A 23840-nucleotide genomic window follows, 5' to 3' on the forward strand; every position below is an offset into this window, starting at 1 on the left:
AGGGCCGCGCGATGGCCGCTGTTTTCGCATGAGGTGTATAAAACAAAAGACATTTCTGATTAGTTATTTATATTTGATCGCATTGAAAAAAATATTTTTACACTACTTCATTCTATCTTCTGCACTATCCATCGGCCTAATTCAGTGGTGGCAAATGCGGGAAGTTGCTACCGCAGATTTGTTTAACCCAGTATTTATCCACCCCATTTTGAAATTAAAAAAAAATTGGTTGTCTGTAAAGTCGGTTTACGGACGATAGTTTAACGTGACAATGTCATAACAAAACATTGATGAAATGATTGCATACTTTTATGAATAAAATTGAATCATTTTTATCGAATTATCACTATTTTGTATGGATACAAAGAAGGAGTGAATTGAAATCTAGAATTTAATTGATAAATTTACTTTTATTTGCACTCATTAATTCAAATATGTTTATTACTTTAACGAAGATATTATTTTAACTATAACTTTTGTACATGTTTTCTATTTAACTTCTTCCAATCTGTGTTATTCTGTTAAGGATAGGACGATGATAGGAAAAGTAGGAAACGAATGGGAGTGTTTCAAGTTTAATGACCTCGAAAAAGTCAAATTGATTGTTGTTCTAATCGAGTGGAAGAGAGATAGATGCGGCGCAAGCTTACAATGAGCGTAATGGGACACTGCGTAACGGGACAATGTGCGTAACGGGACACTTTTTCGTGTGTGCAGCCGGCGTTCATCGATTTATAAGACGTTGTCACGTCAAATATATCATTAAATTACACACAATAGTAAAATAAAATTTTACAAACACAGTTTCAGTATTTATCGACCTTTTTTTAGCACAGAAAATAATTATTTTTTTTTGTTTTAAATTGTATAACATAATGTTAAATAGTGAACATAGTATAAAATAGCTTAAAAACTAACAATTCAATTATAGTTTAATTTTATAATTTCCTACCAGATCCCCTTATACCTTTTTATCCAAGTTGAAAATCTGAAATTACACCTGTGGCACTAACTAACAATAAACTTTCTTCATTAGATTTAGTTTTTTTGTGTTAATTTAAACATCCTTTTTTTTTTTTGGTTCATATTTGCCAAACCGTTTGGCACAGCCCAGTGCTCCTTTTTTTAAATCCATACTGCTGCTGCTGGTACATCCACTCACACAGAACCTCATAAATCATACAGTCGTCTGCGAACAATCTTTATCAATATTTTTTCAACTTTGTAATTTATTATAACCAAGAACATTAGGTGTCAACGGAAATTCCTCCTCTGACGTACTCTTATATTACCACTGACGTCAATTTTATATTCCTACTTTTTTTTTTAATTCCACACTTTTTCATACTATGTCAATGCCTACACACCCGTGTTCAATGGTTTTTTTTCATCTACCGAAATTCTTACATGAAAACCTTGCATGAAAACAAAATTTTGACAGTAGCAATTCTATTAGTTGTTATCTTTGTTCTAACATCTTTGGTATTATGTTTTTGTGGGTGTGTGTTTTGTGGTTTGTGGTGATTTTGTGACGTTTCGGCTGTTGAAATTGTCAGAAAGCGATAATGGGAGACAGGAATGAAAAAGCATTACTTGATCTTTTGAAGAAAGCGGGGAACAATGTGTGTGCTGACTGTGGTAGTAAAAGTAAGTGTAATATCACTTTGGAAATTCGCTACTAACTTAAGATCCTGGAGCTTTTAAATTTGATAGATAACAGTTTCAAATGACATAAAATACGGGGATCCTCGGTTAACTTCTAATGATTTATAATTCAGGTAGGCCTACTCTATATTTTTCACCTTAATGATGCTGAAAAATATATGTAGCCTATAATATATACATTATATATATATACATTTATCTTCTGGTCAAAATGTACGGATTATTAACGCAAACATCACTTGGTATTTGTGAGTTTGATTGTGACATTCGAACTGAAGTGAAGGGTAAATATATAGTTGGGCGGTATTTGCAAAAAAAAATGTTAAAAATCCGAAAATACCTTTATTGTATGCTCTTTAACTTCCTCTTTTCATTAAAAGCGGCGGAGGTAAGAAATTCCAAATACTTTAGGAGATATCGAATTTTTAAATTTCATCATATGTAGTTGAGCGGTATTTGCGAAAAAAAAATTTAAAAATCCGAAAATACCTTTATTATATGCTCTTCAACTTCCTCTTTTCATTAAAAGCGGCGGAGATAAGAAATTCCAAATACTTTAGGAGATATCGAATTTTTAAATTTCATCACAATACCAGTGCATTGATGTGGCGATTATCATTGTTTCTTGTTTACGTACGAGTATCTACTTTTTTTTATTGGATAATGATGTCACGTGATTGTTCGTGATAGGCCAGAATTCAAACGAACCAATACGTGATTATTTAGTTTATTTATTGTTTAAAACGGTGTTTAATTACCGCCTCCAACTTAGGTGAGTTTTAATGTTTCTAATTTTAAAGTCTTATTTGTTATTTTGATATTGTTGTGCAAGTAATAAGTAACAAAAAAAATTTACGTGAGTTGTTACTGTGCATCCATTGTTACGGGTTTGTTATGTAAGGTCAGTTACATTATAAATAATTTAAAACTAAAGAATAATCAAAATTAATTCACATTATTTTTAATGTCGGCTTAGTTTGAAAGTATTAATAATGTAACTGACCTGACCTAATCAACCATTTTATTAATTACGCATTGACGATTCACGTATTCACGAACACACGGCAAAATAATAAAAATGGCGTCGCTCGAATGGTTCCACAGGTCTTGTATTGCAAAATTAAAAAATTCGATATCTCCTAAAGTATTTGGAATTTCCTATCTCCGCTGCTTTTAATGAAAAGAGGAAGTTGAAGAGCATATAATAAAGGTATTTTCGGATTTTTAACATTTTTTTTTTTTTTTTTGCAAATACCGCTCAACTACATATGATGAAATTTAAAAATTAGATATCTCCTAAATTATTTGGAATTTCTTACCGCCGCCACTTTTAATGAAAAGAGGACGTTGAAGAGCATAAAATAAAGGTATTTTCGGATTTTTAACATTTTTTTTCGCAAATCCCGCCGAACTACATATTTATAAAGTGAAGGTATCGTCAGCCTAACAAGATTAGTTGAGACTGTTGACCATACCATCATCAAGCAGATGCTTTGGTATCGTTCGGTTTGTTTTGTACCATGTAGGTAAACCGGCTCTTATTATTTTGGGGTACAAGGATACGATATACTTGCCGTTATTAGCATTTCAATGGCGTGAAAGATAACATTGGTAAAGTAGGAGTTATCGAAACGTTTGTTCTCATTGAGAAGTTGAGGGTCATGGTTTGCTTATGGACACACAGGTGATGGATATTTTTATGTCTAATTTAGTTTTGTAAGTAGCCTTGAAAATTATTGTCAGAAGAGGAAGTGTAGATGTACATATAAATCCCAACCATTTTAGCAAGCATTTTGATACCCTCATAGTTATTTCATAATAAAACAACTTTATTTTAACTCTTTTTTTCTGTCAAAACTTTTATTTTATGACTCGTGATACCAGTAGGTAGGGGAGAGTTGAGACACTTTTTATATATATATTTTTTATGTGCTCAATAAAAGCCAAATATTTCATATCTTCATGTCTGCCTAATCCATGGTGTGATTAGCACATAATAAAAAATAATAAAGTAATTATGTTTGCGTGAGTGCCTGTAAATTATAATATTACACAGTGTTGCATAATGTATCAAATCTCCCCATGCTAGGGAGAGATGATACGTATGTTAGGGAGACCTGATACACTTGTTAAGTATGTTTATTTATAATGGTTTCAAAGATTTGTTTTTGCACAGAAGCATAAACAAAGTATGTTAAATAAAAATAAATGTTTTAATAAATGAAGATTTACCAAATTAAATGGTAGGAAACTAAATAGTTTGAAATAATACCCATAAATACATATAACTAAACTAAACAAAACAGAATCAACAGTTTCACAACACTTTACTACTACACATTTAACATTTTTCACAAAATAGGCCTATATTACATTTTTTTCTACAGATCATTAAAATTACCTCTAATTTTGAACACGAAAAAATGATATAGTCTCATAAAAAAAAAACTTCTTTAACAGAATTACCTCATGTTATAACCATGAAAACCTTCTCTGAAACTGAATCCTTCAATCCTGTCATTTCGTAGAGTAAATGTGGGTTCACTAAGAACTTTCACTATTTGGTTTTCATCTATCACAGTAATGTCTTCTTTTTCTGGCCACTTAAACTTTGAATTGGAAACATACCTGTCAAATTTTATTTTACACACACTGTCATCAAAGAGATTTTCAATTAATCCCACAAAATAAACAATTGTTTTCTTAGTTGTGAATGACACAAGAACCGAACATGATTATTTTCCTCAAAATAGAATTCCATAATTTTAAAAGCATTTTATAACATTTTATGTGTGCTATGTTTATCCCTTTTTAGGCATACGCTTTGCTTCACTTTCACTCGATTCAGAGCTGCTGTTGTTTTCATTCTTAGATTCTGTCTCGTATTCTTCACTGTCAGAAGAACTAATAGTTGCACACTGTTGAGGATAACGGTTTTTTGTTTTTATTTGTTTTATTTTTAGTGAATGGAGCCTTTTTTGTGGACTTTTGTTTTTCAGCATATTCCTCTTCTAATTGATTTTTCACTGGCGTGTCTGTCAGCACTGTTGACTTGGCTATCTTTCTTGGTTTCCTAGTGGTGTTATGGACATTGTCCTTAGCTTTAGCTTTAGGTAAGGGCCTAATATCTGAAGGTGACACCATGTTGTTGCAACCATTATTTGTGTTGGAACTGGATGATGCCTCTTCGTGACTCATAATAGCATCTTGAGGTTCAGCAGCATTTTTTAGCAGGCAGTCTGTAACCAATGATGGCATAAAATCATTATCAGTAAAACAATCTCTGTTGAAGGGCCAAATTCCAGCCTTTTTTGAAACCGGCTAGGATGTTTGCAGGAGTAAATGATTTTGGGAATGCTTGTCCAATCACTTCTCCTAGATCATAGATTGTCCTGGAGTTCTCCTTTTTTCTTTTGTAGAAAAATGGCATCTAAAAAAGAACAAACATATTAAGGTTAAAATAGTCTTAACACCAAATGTAGGTACAATCCAAACAGAGCCCTAATAAATGTGACAGAATATGGCAATATTTTTTAACTTCATTTCTAAACCATAGTTTAAAGGCTTACAGCAGTTAAATAAAATAATATCAAGAAATTCTGCAAACAGATTCTTCAAACAGGCTATCAAAACAAAATGAAAAATAGTCTTATGTTTTTTAGGAGAAATGATTCACTGTATCAAGTCTCCCTGATTCGGGTGTATCAACTCTCCCCTGTTGTGCCTTATACAAGAAACATAATCTCTTGCACTCATACAGGTTAGAATCAAACTAATTAAAGCAATTATGGTTCACTGAGTGTATATATTCTTTGAATTTAAAAGTTTTATGACAGGCTTTCATTGTATAAAACTTTTATAGAACAGAATTCAGTAGGCTTGAAAAATAACTTACATTGGAAGAAACACTGTGAGCTTCTTTCTTCGTGTACTATTCAAGCTGCCATCTTGATTTACCTGTGTGTTTTTTATTAGAACCTAACATATAATTCACAACTTATCATTGGTACCAACATTGATAATTACTTGAAAATTTTTTATTGTATCAACTCTCCCTGTGTATCAACTCTCCCCTACCTCCCCTACCAAGCACTTCTCTTCACAATAATTTTTACATGCTATCTTATCAAACAAATTCTGCACACATGGTTCTGCACAATCTTCCAAAAAAAAATTTAATTTTGCACCCAACTCCACCAAAATACGTAGGTTTCACTACCTTCTATAACATACTGTCGATCGACCTACTTCGCCTTGCACAATCATAACAAATACAGCTTACTTCAGAATTCATTCACTTTTCTTTCCCGATTTCCGCAGCATCATAATATATCTCTCTTTTTTTTCCTTCTAAAAATAAAATTCATGTCATTAGTATTTTAATGCTGCATATTTAAGGGCCCGCCTACCAGCGCATACATACACTATGCAGAGGTCCAGAAACAACCACATAATTTGGAAACTGCTCAATATATCCAAGTGGGGTCTGTGTACGAAAAGCATTTGAGAATACGCTCAGGACGGATGTCTGTTTTCGTATAATATTATTTTTAAACTGAATTTTTAGAAGAGGAAATTGGTAACGTGCTTGTTTTTCAGTATAATTTCTGGGCATAAAACTCCTGGTAGAGATTCTTGACAGCTCACAAGGGACTTGCCTTGCCCATTTAACTCCCTTCCTCTGCCATATTATGTGCCATATTATGTTATGCTTACCACTCAAATCTTATATTTTTTTCCTGTGCACAGCATTGCGCTTTTAGGTAATACTTGGCTGGAAGGACCAGCGAGCGTCGCTCTTACCATTCCGCCTCACTAGCAAAACTACATCAAGTGCTGAAATATTTTGGTATTTCTATCCTGTTTCTATATATCCTGTTTTTTTTTATACATTCCTTTCTTTTATTGCGCACCTTACTTGTTCTCCTGCATTCCAGGCTGTATCAGCAGAATACTGAACATTCCTTTATTTTTACGTTTCTCAGCCGTTTCCTTTACTGTAAAGGAGTTGACAAAAATACCTGTATTATTACACCATAAATAATCCTTTTTAACCTTGGTCGTCCTGATGCCCCTTCGATACAGAATGCTAACAGGTTGGAACCCCAGTGTTTTGGAGGGTAATTCAAGTAATGTTAATGCCACCCTGTCCACCAGATAGACTGCAGACGCTCAGGTAAGTGTGAATTGAGAAGTAAAGTAATTGCATTGGCCTTGACATACGTTCTGCTGACTTTGTTTGCGGGCTAGACCTGTGTATATTTCTTGCATGCTGTGTTGTTGAGTTGCTAGCGACGGCTGTGCGTCTCAGGCAGTGTTTTCTCTGTGTTTCAGGAACACAGGGACACAACAGCGTCTGGACGTCTCAGTGCTCTGTAAATACTATCTTAGCATGTAAATAGTGCTTGAACCGTAGCACAAAAAAACTAATGTAGCCGTTGTTTTATGTTACGCTCTTCTTTTGGCAGTAATTGTAACTTGAGCGGATACAGGCAAGTTTCTCGGATCTCGGAACTAACCACACTAGTTCCTACCTTGTTGTTGCCTAGCTGCTGGCCCGGTTATCGTCTTAGGTTTTGTTTTATCTTTTTAACTCTAGTTTATTTGAATAGGTCAGCCAAAAAAAATTATTTTGAAATTGGTTATTGAGGTTTTTATGCCTCATTGCAAAATTATTTAATACAATTTTGATAAATTTCTGTTGATTTCTTTCATGATTGTTTCTTTGAAATCATTTGATTGGTAAATTAGGGATTTCGATGTTTATTGTTTAACACTTTAATTTTTATGGAAACAAAATATTAACAGTTTAGATTTATCAGTGATGACCAAGTGACCTTTTATTTGAAGTGTTTTTGTGATTATTAGGTGGCGACTCACCCAAAGTTGGCTTTGTAACTGCACACACAATGTACGCACAGTTGCGGGAATTAACAAGTATAATTGGTTATTGTCTATTGACAGTAGGAGGATCATAGAAAACATTTATCCTGTTAACTATATTAATAACGTTCAGTCATACCAGTACTAGCTATAGTAATACCTTCTAGACTATCTGTTAAGTAATATTATTTTGAAAATTATTGCTGATATTGTAATTGTGACAGTATTTCTACTGTAGTGATGTTAATGTTATATTAGTTGTTAGGCTAAACATGATACTGGTATCACTATAATTTAATTCAGAGTAAAACAAAGTTAAATTATTTTGCTGGGATTCATGTCCTCAGCTAGAGCATTACAGAATTTATAAAACAAGAACTGGGAAGAAAAATTAATGATAAACATTTTCATAGACCAATTCTGCAATGTGCAAAAGTGATTAATTAATATTAGAGTGACTAAATTACTAAATTAACTTTTTTTTTTTTTTAGTTATTAGATAAAGATATTAACCTACAGTTGGGCTTTTGCCTGGTGGCAAGGAGTCCTGTTTTCTCCTTTACTCTCATATTTATTAATACTGCCCTCAGTTGTGACAACCACAGTTTTATTTGGTGAGAAAGCCTTGCATTACTCATTTAAAATTTTTTTAGATGTTGAAGTGAAAATGTGATTTTTTTTTTTTTTTAATATGTTAAAGAGCTTCAGTAATGTTTTACCATAAGCAGGAAGTCTTGAGATTGGTTTTGCAGTATTTTAATTAGTAAACTCAAGTCGTGGTGTGGCTCAGTGCAGTCCACGTAGCCGGCAAGCCGTGGCCTCGTTCGGAGGATGCGTGCTTTTGTCTCTGGGAGAACGATGCCGTCGGCAGCTCAGATTTTAGAGAAATTTTTTCATGTCAATGTAAGGATTAAGAAATTAATCACGAGGAACATTCAATTGTGCTCATTGCTGGTCAGTAGTGACAATGTTTCCCCATCAGCTTCTGCATGGCTTAATGTTCGCTGGTTTTAGCAACTTCACATGTGTTGTGTCATAGTCTGGCACGTAATTCCCCTGCTGTTATTTTTCAAAACAAAAATTTCAGTATTTTAGCAACATATACGATTGGGTGGTTTTTATTTTAATTGAATATATAAAAAAAAAGATAGTGTCTGTTCTGAGAGATCTCACAAAAACACGTATAGAGCTGAAGAGCAAGCAAGAAAGTATGTGCGGGTAAAGTAGAATGAAAGAGAATGTGAGAGAGAGTCAAAGAAATTGTGAGAGAGAGAGACTATTTGCAGATCCTTCGACCATTTTACCTAAAACTCACCAGAATGTCGCCTGAAATATAGGTTTTGAGATGAGATGTTTCAATTCTGAGGGGGAAAAATGTATCATTTGTTGCATGCTATTAACATCACAAAATTTAATAAAATAACAATATTTTGTGAATCATGACAATTTTTCTTGTGGTGTTAGGTTTTTTTTGCCTAGAGCGCACACAAGGAACTCAGATTTACTTCTTCAGATAAGATGATTGTTCAGAAGGGAATGGGTCTTAATGAAGAAACCATGTGGCATTCACTTGCATTGCCGTGTTTCACTCCTACCCCTTTAACAAGCTGCAGGGAAAGATAATTTCTGAGCTCCATTTACAGAAACTACGTAAAGATAGTTCTGTTTGTCTAGCAGGAGCTCTCTTGTATTGCAAGTCACATTTATAACTGCAGTGCCGCAGAAGCCAGCGTTTACAAAGCGATTTCAAAGTCCCGTATGCTATTGTCAGTGATGGAAGATGACCACAGCTGCTACCAAGGCAACCAACCCCTTTATAACTGTCCTGTCTGATTGTCCAAGCTTAAGGCCTGGTCTTACATGCCATGATAATGACTTTTTTTCATCATTGCATTTGTTTGTTGTGCCACAAATATTTTTTAAAATAATATACACTTAGTGTAATAATATATTGGGTGTAAAAAGGCATGAAATTGTTAGCAGTTATCACTTGTGTGCCTTTTTATACCCATGATAGTGCACTAAATAAATATCTGTTTAAAATATTTGTGAAAGATCAAGAAATTCAAGGGAGGCCTTGAATTTAAATTTTAGAAATAGCCAAAAAAAAGTAATGATGAAAAAATGGAAGAAAAAAAATGAACATGGCGTGTGAGACAGGGCGTTAAAACATCATGTTTGTGTAGCCAAGAGGCTGAGCAGGATGGCCCAAACCAATCCCTCATGGGGCTTTTAGCTTTGGAGTTCGTGCCAGGTTTGTAGCCATCTGTAACCTTGTGTTGACATGCTAAGTAAGTTCTAACTCATAGTTTAAGAAACAACATTGCCTATGTGACGAAAAGCAAATTTTTCAGGAGAGCTAAAAAAATCTTGCCGATTACAAACTACGTGATATGTTGTTTTTGTTTTAGATTGACATACTGAATCGGTACTAAGTGCTCAATAACGTCGTGATAAGATGCTAAATGCATACGTTTTCATGGAGAAACAGAAAACAAATTTTAAAAAAAATTCATTTAGGCTGTGTTTTTTCTTAAGCGGTGACCTTCGACCATAGCGACACAAGTTTTGTGTAGAGATGGTGGGGTGGACTTGTCAACCAACTTGTCAACTGAAACTAGTGTAAAGCTTGATTGTTGACAGAGGAAAAGGTCATGTGCAAGGTTGCGTGTTGCGTGCGGGCTTTGCGGAATTCGGCACGCCTCCTGTTTGCTCGGCAGATCCGGAATGGGCGTCCTACAACATAGGTATATTCGTGTGCATGCGATGCGCGGGCGTCCACCGCGGCATGGGGGCGCACATCTCCAAGGTGAAGCACCTGAAGCTGGACAAGTGGGAGGACAGCCAGGTGGAGCGCATGAAGGAGGTTGGCAACACTGCGGCACGCCTCAAGTACGAGGAGAGGGTGCCGCCCTGCTTCCGCCGCCCCACGGAGAACGACCCCCAGTGAGTGCAGCTTGTTGCTGCGGTCACGCAGTTGAGGCTATACAGCTTCTTAAGGGAGCGTTCAAGTATTATGTAATGCAATTTTTGAAGATTTTTGTCCCCCCCCCCCCCCCCCCCCCCCCTTCCCTGTAACACACAGTAACATTTTTCTGTACCCCCTCCCCCTCTGTAAACGTTACATAACACCCAAGTGACCATTTTTACCTAAAAGTCATAATTATGTTGCGCAAAGTACCGGAAAGTCGCTAAAATACATTTGTTATTGTTTTAATCATGTTTGCGGTAATAATAAATAAAACAAGCAATTTCGAACTCGCAATACATGCATATATTGTTTATTTTATTTATTTATATTGTTATTTAATAAAAAATGACTTACAATATAATCGAGGGATTCCCCGTAAAACATAAACAAAAAGGGTTGCAAACATGGGAAATTTTAATTGCCTAGTTTTTTATTTAAATAAAAAAAAAAACAATATTACGTAACACGTTGTTCGAACCCCCCCTCCCGCCCTTGTAACGCATCATAAGATTCCACAAGACCCCCCTCCCCCCAAATTGCGTTACGTAATACTTGAACGCCCCCTAAGGGGGTGCCACCTATTTTAGGTCATGATTTTATATTTCTATTAATCAATTATCAACTTTTAGATTTTTCCAATTGTTTAACTTTCACGAAATAAATCAAAATATACAGCCCATACTTTTTGCATAATTAGCTGCCAAAGTTACATTTTTAACGTTTTTGGGATGTTCAAATCAGGAGAATTTAATTTATTGCAGCACTGAAACTTTTTTAAGTTTAACTACAATGCCACTGGCTACTCCAAGAAATGGTTTTGAATTTCTTTCAGAAAATATTAATTTATTTTAACCTGGCATTTCAAAATTCTCAAATTTGTTACGATTTTGATAGCCAAGAAACATGAAATGAGTTTTTGTGATTGAAATGCAAACCATATCATAAAGTAGCCAATGGCATTGCAGTTAAACCTAAAAATTTTCAGTTCTGCAATAAATTAAATTCTTATTTGTACAACCCAAAAACATAAAAAATGTAACTTTGGCAGCTAATTATGCAAAAATTATGCACTGCATATAGGAATTTTTCATTTCGTGAAATTTAAACAATTAAAAAAGTCTACAAGTTTATCTGTAATTACTGTAAATATAAAATCTTGACCTGAAATGGGAGGCACCCCCTTATGACACCGTAGATTGGAAGAGTTTCATGGTTTATTTGCTTGAAAAGCCCGGCTTTGAATGTGGAAATAATGTTAAGAAGTACAATCTCACCAGCTCAAAGTTGTAGGTGATATTTTATTTTTGTAAACTTGATAAAAAGTGTATCTGACTGGGAAAAAACTCAGTGATTGTAACACTGTGTTAAGTATATTTTGTGTTGTTATAACATTGAATGACTTTAATTTTGACTTCATAGAAGTAGTTCTTGTAACATGAAACCCGTGAGACCAAACAACAACTGAGAAGTAGTGAGACTCAGTCCTAATGTTGATCTGGGAATACGAGCCCTGCGCTCATCATGGGATACGGCTGATGTGTGCTTTGTTCCCCAGGGTGCTGATCGAACAGTGGATACGAGCAAAGTATCAGAGGGAAGAGTTCCTCCCGCCGGGGCAACAGAAGTACGTGTCCGGTTACATGGAGGGGTTTCTGATGAAACGAGGGAAGGAAGACAGCCGCTACCACCCACGTAAATTTGTCTTGTTGGAAGCGGAGGATAGTTTAAAGTATCACGTGAAGGAAGTAGGTTTGCCCGTGGTCGCTAGTCATGTCTTTAGCGAGTGTCTTGTGCTTCGTGTGAGGTGTGTGTGTGTGGCCTGGCGCTTGCATGACCCCGCTTGTGCATGCCAGGGCGGCCGCCGTTCGTCGCCAGCGCGCTTCTCCTCCCGTGAGTACGTACCTGATTCACTCTTCTCTTTTACATCTAGTGTCTGTTAGTGACTCGGTGATGAATGTAAAACTTCCACAAATATACATGGAGATGTGCTCAAGTTTTCGATCCAGACAAACGCCTGTGTCGGTCGTGAAGTTCTCTCTTGTGTGAGTAATGTTGCAAGCTTTCTTGTGGTGTGCGGCAACTATGTTCCTTTCTGCCTCGTGTCAAATACCTTCCCCCCCCCCTCCCCCCCCCCCCCCCACCTTGTGCTCCAGGCGTGCGTGCCAGGTTGTCTGTTGACCACTTGGTTGTTGTTATCTTTAAATTTCTTCAAGCCATTCAGCAGTTTCGCTCTCCGCATCTTTCAGTGATTGAAAGTATTCTTCCTTTCCAGTTGTCAACTGTTATGATTATTTCCATAAAGTGTGACCAATATCCATTTGTATTGTTGGTTTTCAGTAGTTTACCGATCAATTGAAAGTGACCGGAAATGAAGTTTTATTTCTTACAATACAGTTTTTTCATATGCTAGATATTTTTCTTTCAAATCCAGGAATCTGTATATTTAGTAGTACAACAAAGAATGTTATCTCGTCAGGGGTAACGTTCATAATGTCATGAGGATGTACATAACAGACAGAGACCCAGTACAGCCATGATCCAAGTCCAACCAACGCGTTGCTCAGCGGTACGTGGTTAATGCTACCCCAAAAACAGCTCTGGACGGGCGGGCAAGATTGCTCACTGCTTCTGTTTGCCGTACAGCTGCTCCATGGCTCGAGAACGGAATGTTGTCGAAAGCTGGTATATATTCTTCTCCGTGTATGTTGCTTCAGCATAAGACATACTGCATTATGTAGATAGTATCATTGTTACATTCTCTGAAAGATTCTTGCAATGAAAAAGATTGATTTTAATCGTTATTTTGTACACACACCATTTCTATTTTTCACTGAATTTCATAGAGAAAACCTGAAGAATAGACACAGAAAACTCCAAAATCAGTCTTATGTCAAATCTCAGTTGTACAGATTGCACAGAGAATTAATTCCTTCCATTGGATAAAATTTGATAAAAAATATATTCCTATATGTAGTTGTGTATATAATATGTATATGTGTGTATATGCATGCATGTTTGTTTAGCTGGGGAGATGTGAATTTATTATAATGTTGTTTGTTCATTTATTATGTTATTTATTTAATATTTCATAAGCAACAGTTGTCTGCCAGTAAATCTTCAACAAGGAATGCAAGCTGTTCAGTAGTGCGACAAAATTTTACATTGCAGTATTTGCAAACAGGATGTAGGAATGATTATTAAGGGGGGGGGGGGGAGGAATTAACAGTTTTATTTCTAGCATACCTTACCAACAATTTTATTGCTATTCTAATAGTATACTGGTAGTATACTGATAATAAATAAAAATAATCAACCTTAACATTTAGGCAGTATTCCGTATATTTTTTACACTAAACTCCTTGGTGATAAGTAGAGACCCGGAAATTTCGCGGATTCCTCTGGCCTCAGGATAGAATTCAAAGTTATAGGTGTGCTCGAACCATGTTTACTTTCCCATTGGTTGATTTCTTAGCGAGAACATTTTTATCCTTGTTATTTAGCACTACCTGATTCACTTATTTCTCTCCTAGCTGGGCATCATTGGCTCACGGTCGCAGAGGGGCGTGTCCAGATAACTGCGGGCCAATCACGACCACAGTGAGAAGGTTTGCATTCTAGCTTGCGACTACCTAAATGAATCCGCGAAATTTCCTGGTCTCTAGTGATAAGTGTGCTGGCAACAGGCTGAACACTCACAACACGAGATGTTTTGGTTCTTTGTGTGTGTGTGTTATTCCAAAAAAATTTTTCCTAAATAAAATTGAATTCTTGTGATAGTTCTGTTACAGTTTCATTCACCTATCCTGTATTAATATTGTTCGCATAGTACGTGTATATCTCCCTTAAGGTTAAAAATAATTTTTTTTATTACTACCTTTAACAGTTTATTGTTATAGAGAATTTTTATGCCATTTGTTAGGAAACTTTAGAGCTTTATATTTACAATATTGTATTTATGGTAATTTATGGTATGTTCATGTGTCTGCTAAGATTGGTTTGAAATGTGATGGAGTGGTTGTGATTGCTGGAGTATCCGAGCGGAAACGGTTCCAGAACAAAGAGCCGAAGGCAGTGATCAAACTGTCGGAGCTGAACGTGGTGTTTGCGCCCGACAAGATCGGCAACCCCAACGGCCTCCAGCTGACGTTCATGAAGGACGGCACGACGCGGCACATCTTCGTGTACCACGACAGCGCGGAGGTGACGGTGGACTGGTACATGGCGATCCGCTGCGCCAAGCTGCACCGCCTGCAGCTGGCGTTCCCACACGCCGAGGAGTCGGAGGTGCGTCCCCGGGAGTTGCTCTCTCCCTGCCCCCTGCCCAGGCAGTGTCGCGAGGTGAAATTGAAGTCTAACGCATTACTAGGGACCGGAAAAATTCGCGGATTCAACGACCTCTAGGATAGCCTCCATTATCCTCTCTGCATTTCTCAAGTAAAACACGCGTGTTCACTGGGTACTAAATTGTGAGGCGTCTCCACTGGGTTGCTTGTGATGCGACGCTTCTTTGGTCGATAGTCTCTCGTTGGCCCGGAGAGCTCCAGTTAACCTGCGAGCCTATAGCAGAACCAGCAGAATTGTACACATGTTTGAATTTCAGCTTATCACGAAATTAATCCGCTAATTTTTCCGGTCTCTACGCATTACAACGAAATGCAAGGCAGAACTCACACACAGACCACAGCGAAACTCGCCTCAAATACCGCATTTTGTCTATTAAAGTATTATTTTCATTTCATTAATCTCGAGTTTAAGTTTTTATTTAAAAACCTAATATATGTGTTCTTAGCAGAAAATTTATTTAGTTTCTTTGTACATTTTTTTCAAAGTAAAGTAAATAAAAACAGTACTTAATAAAAAAACAGTACAAAACTGATACGCCACAGACATGGCTAACGACCTATATAGAAACATCACAAGGAAAATTATAAGTATAATAATTTTGGGCTTGTAACATTGCACATTGATTTTTTGATTCATAATAATAGTGAAATAATGAGACAGTGACAAAAATTAAAATTTGAAATATGTGTTGACACCGGAAATAAACTTAAACCACACAATCGATCAAATATTTTTTCCAGCTTAAGAAACATTACAGAATAATACTAAATATTTTAGTTGCAGTTATTTATTTAAGTTAGTATTGTTTTAAGGTTGTTGTATGCACATTTTAAGTGTCTGACCATATACTGTTAAAGCAGTTGATCAATTTAATTGTACAGTACTTGATATGTATTTTGTATTCATAGGTTTTCGTTTTTAATGACAATAAAGACAAAATCCACTATTTTTAATGATATAATTTGCTTTTATATAACACCATAAAATCTTGGCTTTATGAATCTAAATGTAATTTTAAGGAGATAACACAAAATAAAACCAGACAAAACATAAAAACCACTAATTCTTCTCTATTGATGAAGGCCGCTGTTTTTTAATGATTTAATTTTTTTTTTTTTATGACTTCTATTCTTTTACATTGTTTTATACCTGTTTAGTTTACTTCTTTTGTGAAATACACATGTAAGTTTATGGTAATGTTTCCATATTGTAAAATTTTTAAATACATTTTATTTTATTTTTAGCTGTTGGCTTATTTGACGAATGACTTCGTCCAAGAAGGCTGGTTGTGGAAGACGGGTCCTCGCACTACAGACGGATATAAAAAGCGGTGGTTCACGCTGGATAACAGGAAGTTAATGTACCACGACCAGCCAATGGTGAGTCTGCGTTCTCTCTCTGCTTTGTCTGTCGGACATTGGTCCCGTTGAGGCAGGTGCATGTTTAGCTTAGAAGTGGGGATGAAGTAGTTAGGTATACTTGCTGGTCTTTCAGGTTCCAGCATGTCGGTGTAGCGCTCGATTTTTGTTTCAGAATGTGATACTCTTTCTGTGTTCAAATATTCTCTTATTGCAACAGCGATGTGGCGTGTACTAGAGGAGCTCTGAATTAAGTCACTCGACAAACAGCTTGTTATTTTCTTTGTTTTTAGATCATGTCCAACATTATTTGGAGATCCTGTATAAAAAGATTATCATTGGTATTATAATTATTCCTAAAATATAGATATTATGAATTACTACATTATATAACAAGAAAACATAATAATTTGCACAGCATTGTAATTAGAAAATATTAACTAGGGATAGACCAATAAAATCCTCAAATATCAATCAATCATTAGTATTCAAAGAATTCAATATTCATGGATAAAGATTCTACAAAAAATATCAGAGGAAATAAATTAAATTAGAAAATTCAACACTGATAACCTCTGAAGTTTACAAGGTCAATTTTTTTGTTCATATCTATCCTGTTACCATTCCCCAAGATAGTGTACTCTTAACATGTAATTATATGAATAAAATTACAGTATGTATTGATTTGGGAAACTTAGTTTGAGAAACAAAAGGCCAAAATATGTTTCAATCTTAGCATGACTTGAGAGAATGTAAGTTTGTAGTTTACATTTTGTCATAAAACTCTTCAGCTTTTTGGATAGAATTTATAAAATCATTATCGGTCAAGTTTTCACAGTGGCTTGGAACCTAATTTTTTGAAGATTTTGGGCCAAACAAGTTTTATTTTAGTGATTAGTGAATTATTACTTAAAAATGAATAAAGTGTTTTACAACAAAGGCAACGAATGGTTAATCAAAAAACTGTACATAACATGCTTTCAGTCGATGCTGAAGTTGAGATATAAATTGCAATTAAAACCATTAAGGCCCCCGCCTACCTGGTCACACAGATGGTGCGCAGAGCTTCAGGAAAAACCACGCGGTTTCAAAACTACTCAAGATATCCGAGTGGGGTATGTTCACGAAAAGCATTTAAAGAGTTCGCTGAGGCCCGAAAAAGTACTTTCAATTTTGGATCATTTTTTTAAACTGTATTTCTAGAAGAGTTAAAATGGCTAAAACGCATGTTTTCAGAGTGATTTTTAGGCGTAAAACAACCGGTTCAGATTATTAAAAGCACTTAAGGGACTTGCATTATATCATTATATCTTTATCTTCATGTATCGGCCATATAATGTTGCGGTCACTGCTAAAATTTCACAGTTATCCTGTTACGACGAGAAGACAGCGCGCCAGTCCAGAGGCGACACCGCGCTTGAAGCACCGGCGAGCGTCGCGCTTATCATCCTGCCTCGCCGACACACACACACCCCTGACGAGGCGGGCCCCTTAAATAAATGCATATTATATATTGATAAAACCAATGTTGAAATTAGTTATGTTTCGAACTGAAGTGTGGCCGGAAGCAGAGTGACTGGAGGGACTGCGAGGCGAGGCGAGGCTAGGCTGTGCTCGTGCGTGCGCCAGGACGCGCACCCCAAGGGGGAGGTGTTCCTGGGCCACCTGCAGGACGGCTACGGGGTGCGGGTGGGCGTGCCGCCCGGCTCCAAGGACCAGGGCTTCTCCTTCACGCTGCGCACCCCGGACCGGGCGTTCAGCCTGTCGGCGGCCACGGAGGAGGAGCGCGACCGCTGGCTGCAGGCCCTCGAGGGCGTCCTGGAGCGCGGGCTGTCCCCGCAGGACCACGCAAGTACGAGTCCTCGGCCGGTGCGACCCGATAGTGACAAGCTGTTTTAGTAGCACTCACAGTCAATTCAATTAACCGTGCATTCGTAATTCTCTAATTTTCTGTATTTTTTGTTTATTATTATTATTTTTTGTGTCCTTTGTCTGTTGTGTCTCTTATGTATTGTGTTTGTTTTTTGTACCGTGCACACCAGGGGCGCAACAACAGGGATGGGGGGGGGCAAGGGTATTTTGCCCCCCCCTCCCCCCCCCCTTCTGAAAACTTGAAGTGGGGGCAAACGGGGGCAAAGAAAGTGCTGTGTAATCAATTTTTTTTAGATAATAAAACTGCTTAAATAGCACCATTTTCCACCTTGAAATACTAATTTTTCCTGGGGGAGGGCCCCCGGACCCCCCGTTTCAATAGAGGGGGGGGGATCGATGATTCTTTATAAAAAGTTATATCCCCCCCCCCCCCCCTCTGGAAATATAGTTGTTGCACCCCTGGTGCACACCCCTGTAATCTCTTCTCAGAGTGTTGGTGTGCATGTCACAATTTATAAATAAATAAATAAATAAATTGCAAGTTATATCATGGAATCAAGTAGTATTTAACCTATGTTTAAATCATAAAAAAGTAATGGTTAAAGGTTTTGGCATTCGAGAAATGTTGTTATTTCTAGACAAAAAAAAATTGTACCGAAAAACATAGATCAGATAAAATTAATTTAATTTGTTTTAGTGTGCATCTCTTATTGAATCACTTTTGAAACACAAATGCCCCATAATTTATTTTTATTGTTCTGAATGTATCAGTTTCTGACCAATTTATTACAAATTATTTTATTCTAAAAATGCAGCATATAAATTTTACCGCTTTTTTGGTGGAGTAAGTATTTCAAAACAGGTGTTATAAAAAAATATCACCGAAATTCGGTTTTAAAAACGAAATTGGACTAAATCTTGCCCTTACACGAGTTGTAGGAGAGGTCATGACTAAAGAAATGTCACACAGCGGAGGAAAGGTGACTGAACTCACTTCCGGCACTTGTAGGTCAGTTCATGAAAGTCACTGGAAGTTCAAGAATTTAAAATATATCACTACCCACTTAATTTTGCATCATGCACGTATTTATTTATTTTTATCTAACCAACACTTTTTCTTACTGTTCCATCACTCATTGTATTTTCTTTGTGCACTTATAAAAATTCCTGTGGTTATCTATTAAATTCACATTTGTTTCAGTTTAAAAAAAAAAATCGTTATTTTACGGTTGTGTTATTTATTTCCTTTGAACATTTTAAACTTGTAGGAAATCATAAACAAGTAGTACTTCCCCGGAAATGGCATCTGCCGATTCATCTGCAAATGTAGAGGGCTCGCAGTGTGTTTGCGATGAACAGATAAACCTAAACCTATTGCATGTTACGTCTGTTAATGCTATGGCTTGAATCGTTTACCATTAAAATACATTTATAGTGAGTGCAGGATGATGATCTTACGGCAGAATATGATCACAGACCAGTGACATTACATCAGGGCCTTCCAAAATGCTATTGCTTCGGTAGGGACAAGATTATATGGTGAATTGTGATAAAACTTCAATAAGACAGAAAACCATGTCACTACACCATTTAACACCAATACCATAACGCATGAAAGTTCAACTAAAATCATGAAATAAATTTGTAACCAAAAATTAATTCAAATCACGAAAACCAAATCTTTTAAAAAGTAAATTCAATAAATGTGATTTCTTTAGCATAAAGGTTTTTGATCTTAAAACTGTTACTAGTAACTCATTTTTACAGTATGAAGTTGGTACATTTCTCAAACAAGTACTACTACTTGCAAATTTATTTTTTATCGTTCCAAGTGCATCATCTATCAATCAAAATGACAACTGTTTGGGTGAAATAAGTATCTTAAAACATTATGATTATGAGTCTCATGTGTTCAAAACTAATATGCTATCTTTATGAATAAAGAGAATTCATAAAAATATACAAACATTAACACGAAAATCTTATGTTTTAAAAATGAAATAGGCATAAAAATAAAACCATAAAATGTTGTGTGTGTGCGTTGTCCCGTCAGCACCCGCTTGTCTTGGTTGCAGTGGCCGGCCGTCTGGTTCGCAAGCGAGCCTCCAACAGCTCCATGAACATTTTCTCCAGCAGATAGTGACAGCCTCATCGGACCAAACTCCACCTCAACAGTTATCGCTTTGCAGATGTCCGTTAAGATGGCGAGACGAACATCCGCACCTGCGTGGATTATTCGTTTGGAAACTGTTAACTGCACTACACAATAATGTTGATGCAGAACTCATGCTTCAGTGATGTAAAGTGTAAATAAATGTATGTTGTCAATCATGTTGTAAAAAGCGAGCTAGTTGTAAGTGTGTAGCAGACACGGCGCGGGGGTGAGCAGACCGCCGGAAGGAAACCTACTTCATTTCTGCGAGAAGTTAATGGAATGTGCGCCGTGTTTTTGGTGGACTTGCGAGTCTGCACATAATGAAATATCAATTGTAAATTTCTAATTAAAATGAAAGCAATATTGTTTTTTTATTATTATTATTACCTTGTTCCTTAAATTAAGCCTCAATTGGGTCACTAAACTATGGGTAGCCAGTGCAGGGGGTGAGTTCTGTGGTCCTACAACAACGATTTTGGCCCACTGGACTACAGCAGGTTCGAGATAATAGTATGCACATTGGTTGTGCAAAATGTTTTTAAGGCACTAGCAATACTCCAGCCTCCAGTTCCATCCATGCCCAGTTGGTATTCCGCAAAGGTTTATGTCTCGTAGCAGGTTGTGTGTGTTTCAGTGCAGGTAATGTTTGTATGTTCTTCGGTATAGCAAGTATAGCTGAATTTCTTCTATTTCTGGGAAAAATACCGGTAAATGATTTATTGCCCTGTTTTCTTTTTAAAGAAATAGAATAATTAGCGTGAAATGACAGTTTAATGCCGTGCATCAACATGTGTAAAAGGCACACAAGTTAATGGAATAGACTTGTACCAATCGGGGCTGTTTTAAAAAATTTTGATCTGTGGGTTGGAGTATTAATAGTAGAAAAAAGAGGGCATGTTTTAGCTGTGTAGCTAAATATATTTTTGCTGGTATAATGCTTTTCACCCTTTAGATTAACAGGGTAATTATTTGTCACAAATTATTATTTGATTGACTAACACACCGTATTATAATTAAGTGCTTACGCATGTGTAAATACATTAAGTCCAAAGTCATTCAACGGCAGAACATTATTAATTCCCTAATGAATGTATTGCAGTATGTGAGTATGTCTATGTAGTCTATTGGCAGAATCTGTTTGACTATAACTCAAATATGACGTGACATTTCAGAACTATAAAATCAGTCTATTAGAATGCTTGATCATGTCTAACCTATGCATAATATAAAATTAAATCTACAAATAATTTATTATAATCAATCCTAGCTTTGATATTCCTAAACCAATTTTTTTTATGGTGTGAGTATTTGAACAGTGAGAAATATTTGTTGTTAATTAATATTGATTTTTCAGTAATTATTGATATCCTTAGCTGTTATTTTGGTGTGATTATTTTGTTAATTCATGTTTATTTATATTTTGATCAAATTTCTAATGAAAACAAAAAGTAAGGATTCTTAAATACTTGAAAAGGGAATGACAGCAAAAAAAAAAAAAAAAACCTGCGTTGTATTAAATTCAAGAACAAATAGTAAAATATAACGTATGTATGAAAAACTAGGTCCACTATGGGCTAGTGATGTGTCATTCATGAATGATTCTTTCAAAATGAACGCATCTTTGCGCGAACAAAATAATGTGATTCGTTCGCGATGTAAAGAATCCATTGTTTGAGAGCCAATTCCTTGAAAGATGATCACGATTCAGCAGAATGAAAAGAGAACCGGCCACGCGGCAAGTCTGATTCGTTTGTGAAATTAATCATGTCATTGATTGCTGCATGAGCGTCTGTATACACAACAGCAAACGATACTTGATAAATTAAAATATGGTAACATGAAAAGTATCTATACCTGACAATGTCAATGGTTAAATAGGTTCTTTAATCTTGCATCTCACCTGGTGTGGACGGAGGCGCAAGTTACACAATTACACTGGACAAAAAAATACGTTGGCACTACATACACTCGCACTGATAATTAATTACGTGTTACATGGATGTTACGTTGCGGCACTTGCAAACAAGGTCCTTATATTGATCTGTGGGTCGACGAAGAGTATGGGTGGATTAACGGCCACTCCCGTGATAAGCTGTATAGAGATTCGTGTCCGGGCTCACCTGTGTGAGTCGCGGGCCACGAAGATAAGATTAATTGGCAAAGTCTTTAGGATTGCATTCGGCAGGCGTATGCTCGACGAATTATGCAAAGTTCTGTTCGCGGGAGTCGGCCCGGACCGTAAGGTGACTGCGTCACGAACCTTTGTTCCGCGACGAGCAAAAATTAAAGCGGCCGGGATAAGCCCTGCACTGGAAAAAAAGGCACGGACGGGGGCACGCGGGTAGAGAAGAAAAGGTTTTAGCGAATTATAATAGTTACCAGAATGACGAATAAGAAGTACAAGTATTGAAGTGTTCCTGCGGGATCACACGTCCACCCCAGCCCGTGAGTGAAACTCAACGGCCACTTTGTGCCGGCTTGGGAGGGGAGGAAGCGCCATGACGCGCCAAACTTTCTAATGTGCCGTTATTCCAATTTATAAACATAATTATTCATTATTACTTATAGAACACTCGTATCTTAATAACATCTGCCTGAATTAGTTGGCGGAAGGCCTATAATTATATCATTTACATTAATTATATTTGAAAATAAAAAGTCAAGCTGGAGATTGTCTACTCCAGTGGCTATTCACAAGTAAAAAAAGGGGGGTAAATTAGGTTGGTTACCACTGTGGTTAATTATTGGCGGAAGGCCGCAATGAGCGTTCCGGGAGTTTATTAATTGCGGTCTCCCACAGGGAAAACCACTGCACCCCTACGATGCACTTTCACTATTAAGGGTTGTTATGTTAATTAAAAAATAACTTAATTAATCACAGCAATTTATGATGTGTGAGAACTGTTGATATATGGACGTATCTGGGAAGGCACTCACCGGCGTCGGCAGCTCGCTTGAATCACGTGAATTCTTCTAGGGGTGCGTTCCGTTAGCGGGGTTTAATACTGGTGGGGGGAAGCCGGGCTTTATGGCCTTTGGAGGGACGACGACATATGAATATTATGTAATTTTGCAAACACTCGCTGATAGATTATTATCTAATGCAAATATGTCTGACATGTTCAATTCAGTGTGTCGAGCTCCTGATCGGCGAACTAAAGGTAGGTACCTACAAATTTAGATTTTCGGCTGAATTGGGAAATTTTTTTTTTTAGAAAAAATTCCCACTCAGGTACGCACCTACAATCCAAAACGCCAAGCAACTCCAGATAATAACCACGAAAGCCTGCAATCTTTATTAAATGAAAATGTAGTTCTGACAATAAGCATTCGCAGAACTGTATTTTTGTAAGGAGGAAGAGGGAGTATAAAATCTTTTCCCCCTGTTTTTCTTTCAAATCCTTTTCTTTTGTTGGTGGAAATAATCGATTTTGATAGTTTTCTTATGATTTTAGACAGGGGAGTAGCCCAACATCCTCATCCCCCTCAAAATGTACTTACCGAAATAGTAACTGCGAGTAATTCTCTCGCGTCGCGTACCCGAGTGGATCTTCTCAGGTACTGGGTACAAACATAGTTATTTGGGTATCTA

The 23840-nt window shown here is 36.6% G+C and overlaps 1 protein-coding gene across 2 annotated transcripts; it reads left to right on the forward strand.

The window, feature by feature from the left end:
* Positions 1-1407: 1407 nt before the first annotated feature.
* On the forward strand, positions 1408-20611 carry LOC134534287 (arf-GAP with dual PH domain-containing protein 1-like). Of its 2 annotated transcripts, XM_063372610.1 has the most exons (8): positions 1629-1647; positions 7000-7157; positions 10269-10494; positions 12075-12264; positions 14573-14803; positions 16108-16242; positions 17851-18073; positions 20169-20611. In XM_063372610.1, exons 3-8 carry the CDS (start codon positions 10310-10312, stop codon positions 20231-20233), a joined length of 1029 nt encoding a protein of 342 aa, XP_063228680.1. In that variant the 5' UTR covers positions 1629-1647; positions 7000-7157; positions 10269-10309; the 3' UTR covers positions 20234-20611. The 2 variants fall into 2 exon arrangements, with proteins under 2 accessions (XP_063228679.1, XP_063228680.1); XM_063372609.1 differs by lacking the exon at positions 7000-7157 and having other exon boundaries at positions 1408-1647.
* Positions 20612-23840: the final 3229 nt, after the last annotated feature.

Source organism: Bacillus rossius, chromosome 7 (genome assembly GCF_032445375.1).
Source record: "Bacillus rossius redtenbacheri isolate Brsri chromosome 7, Brsri_v3, whole genome shotgun sequence".
NCBI lineage: Eukaryota > Metazoa > Arthropoda > Insecta > Phasmatodea > Bacillidae > Bacillus > Bacillus rossius.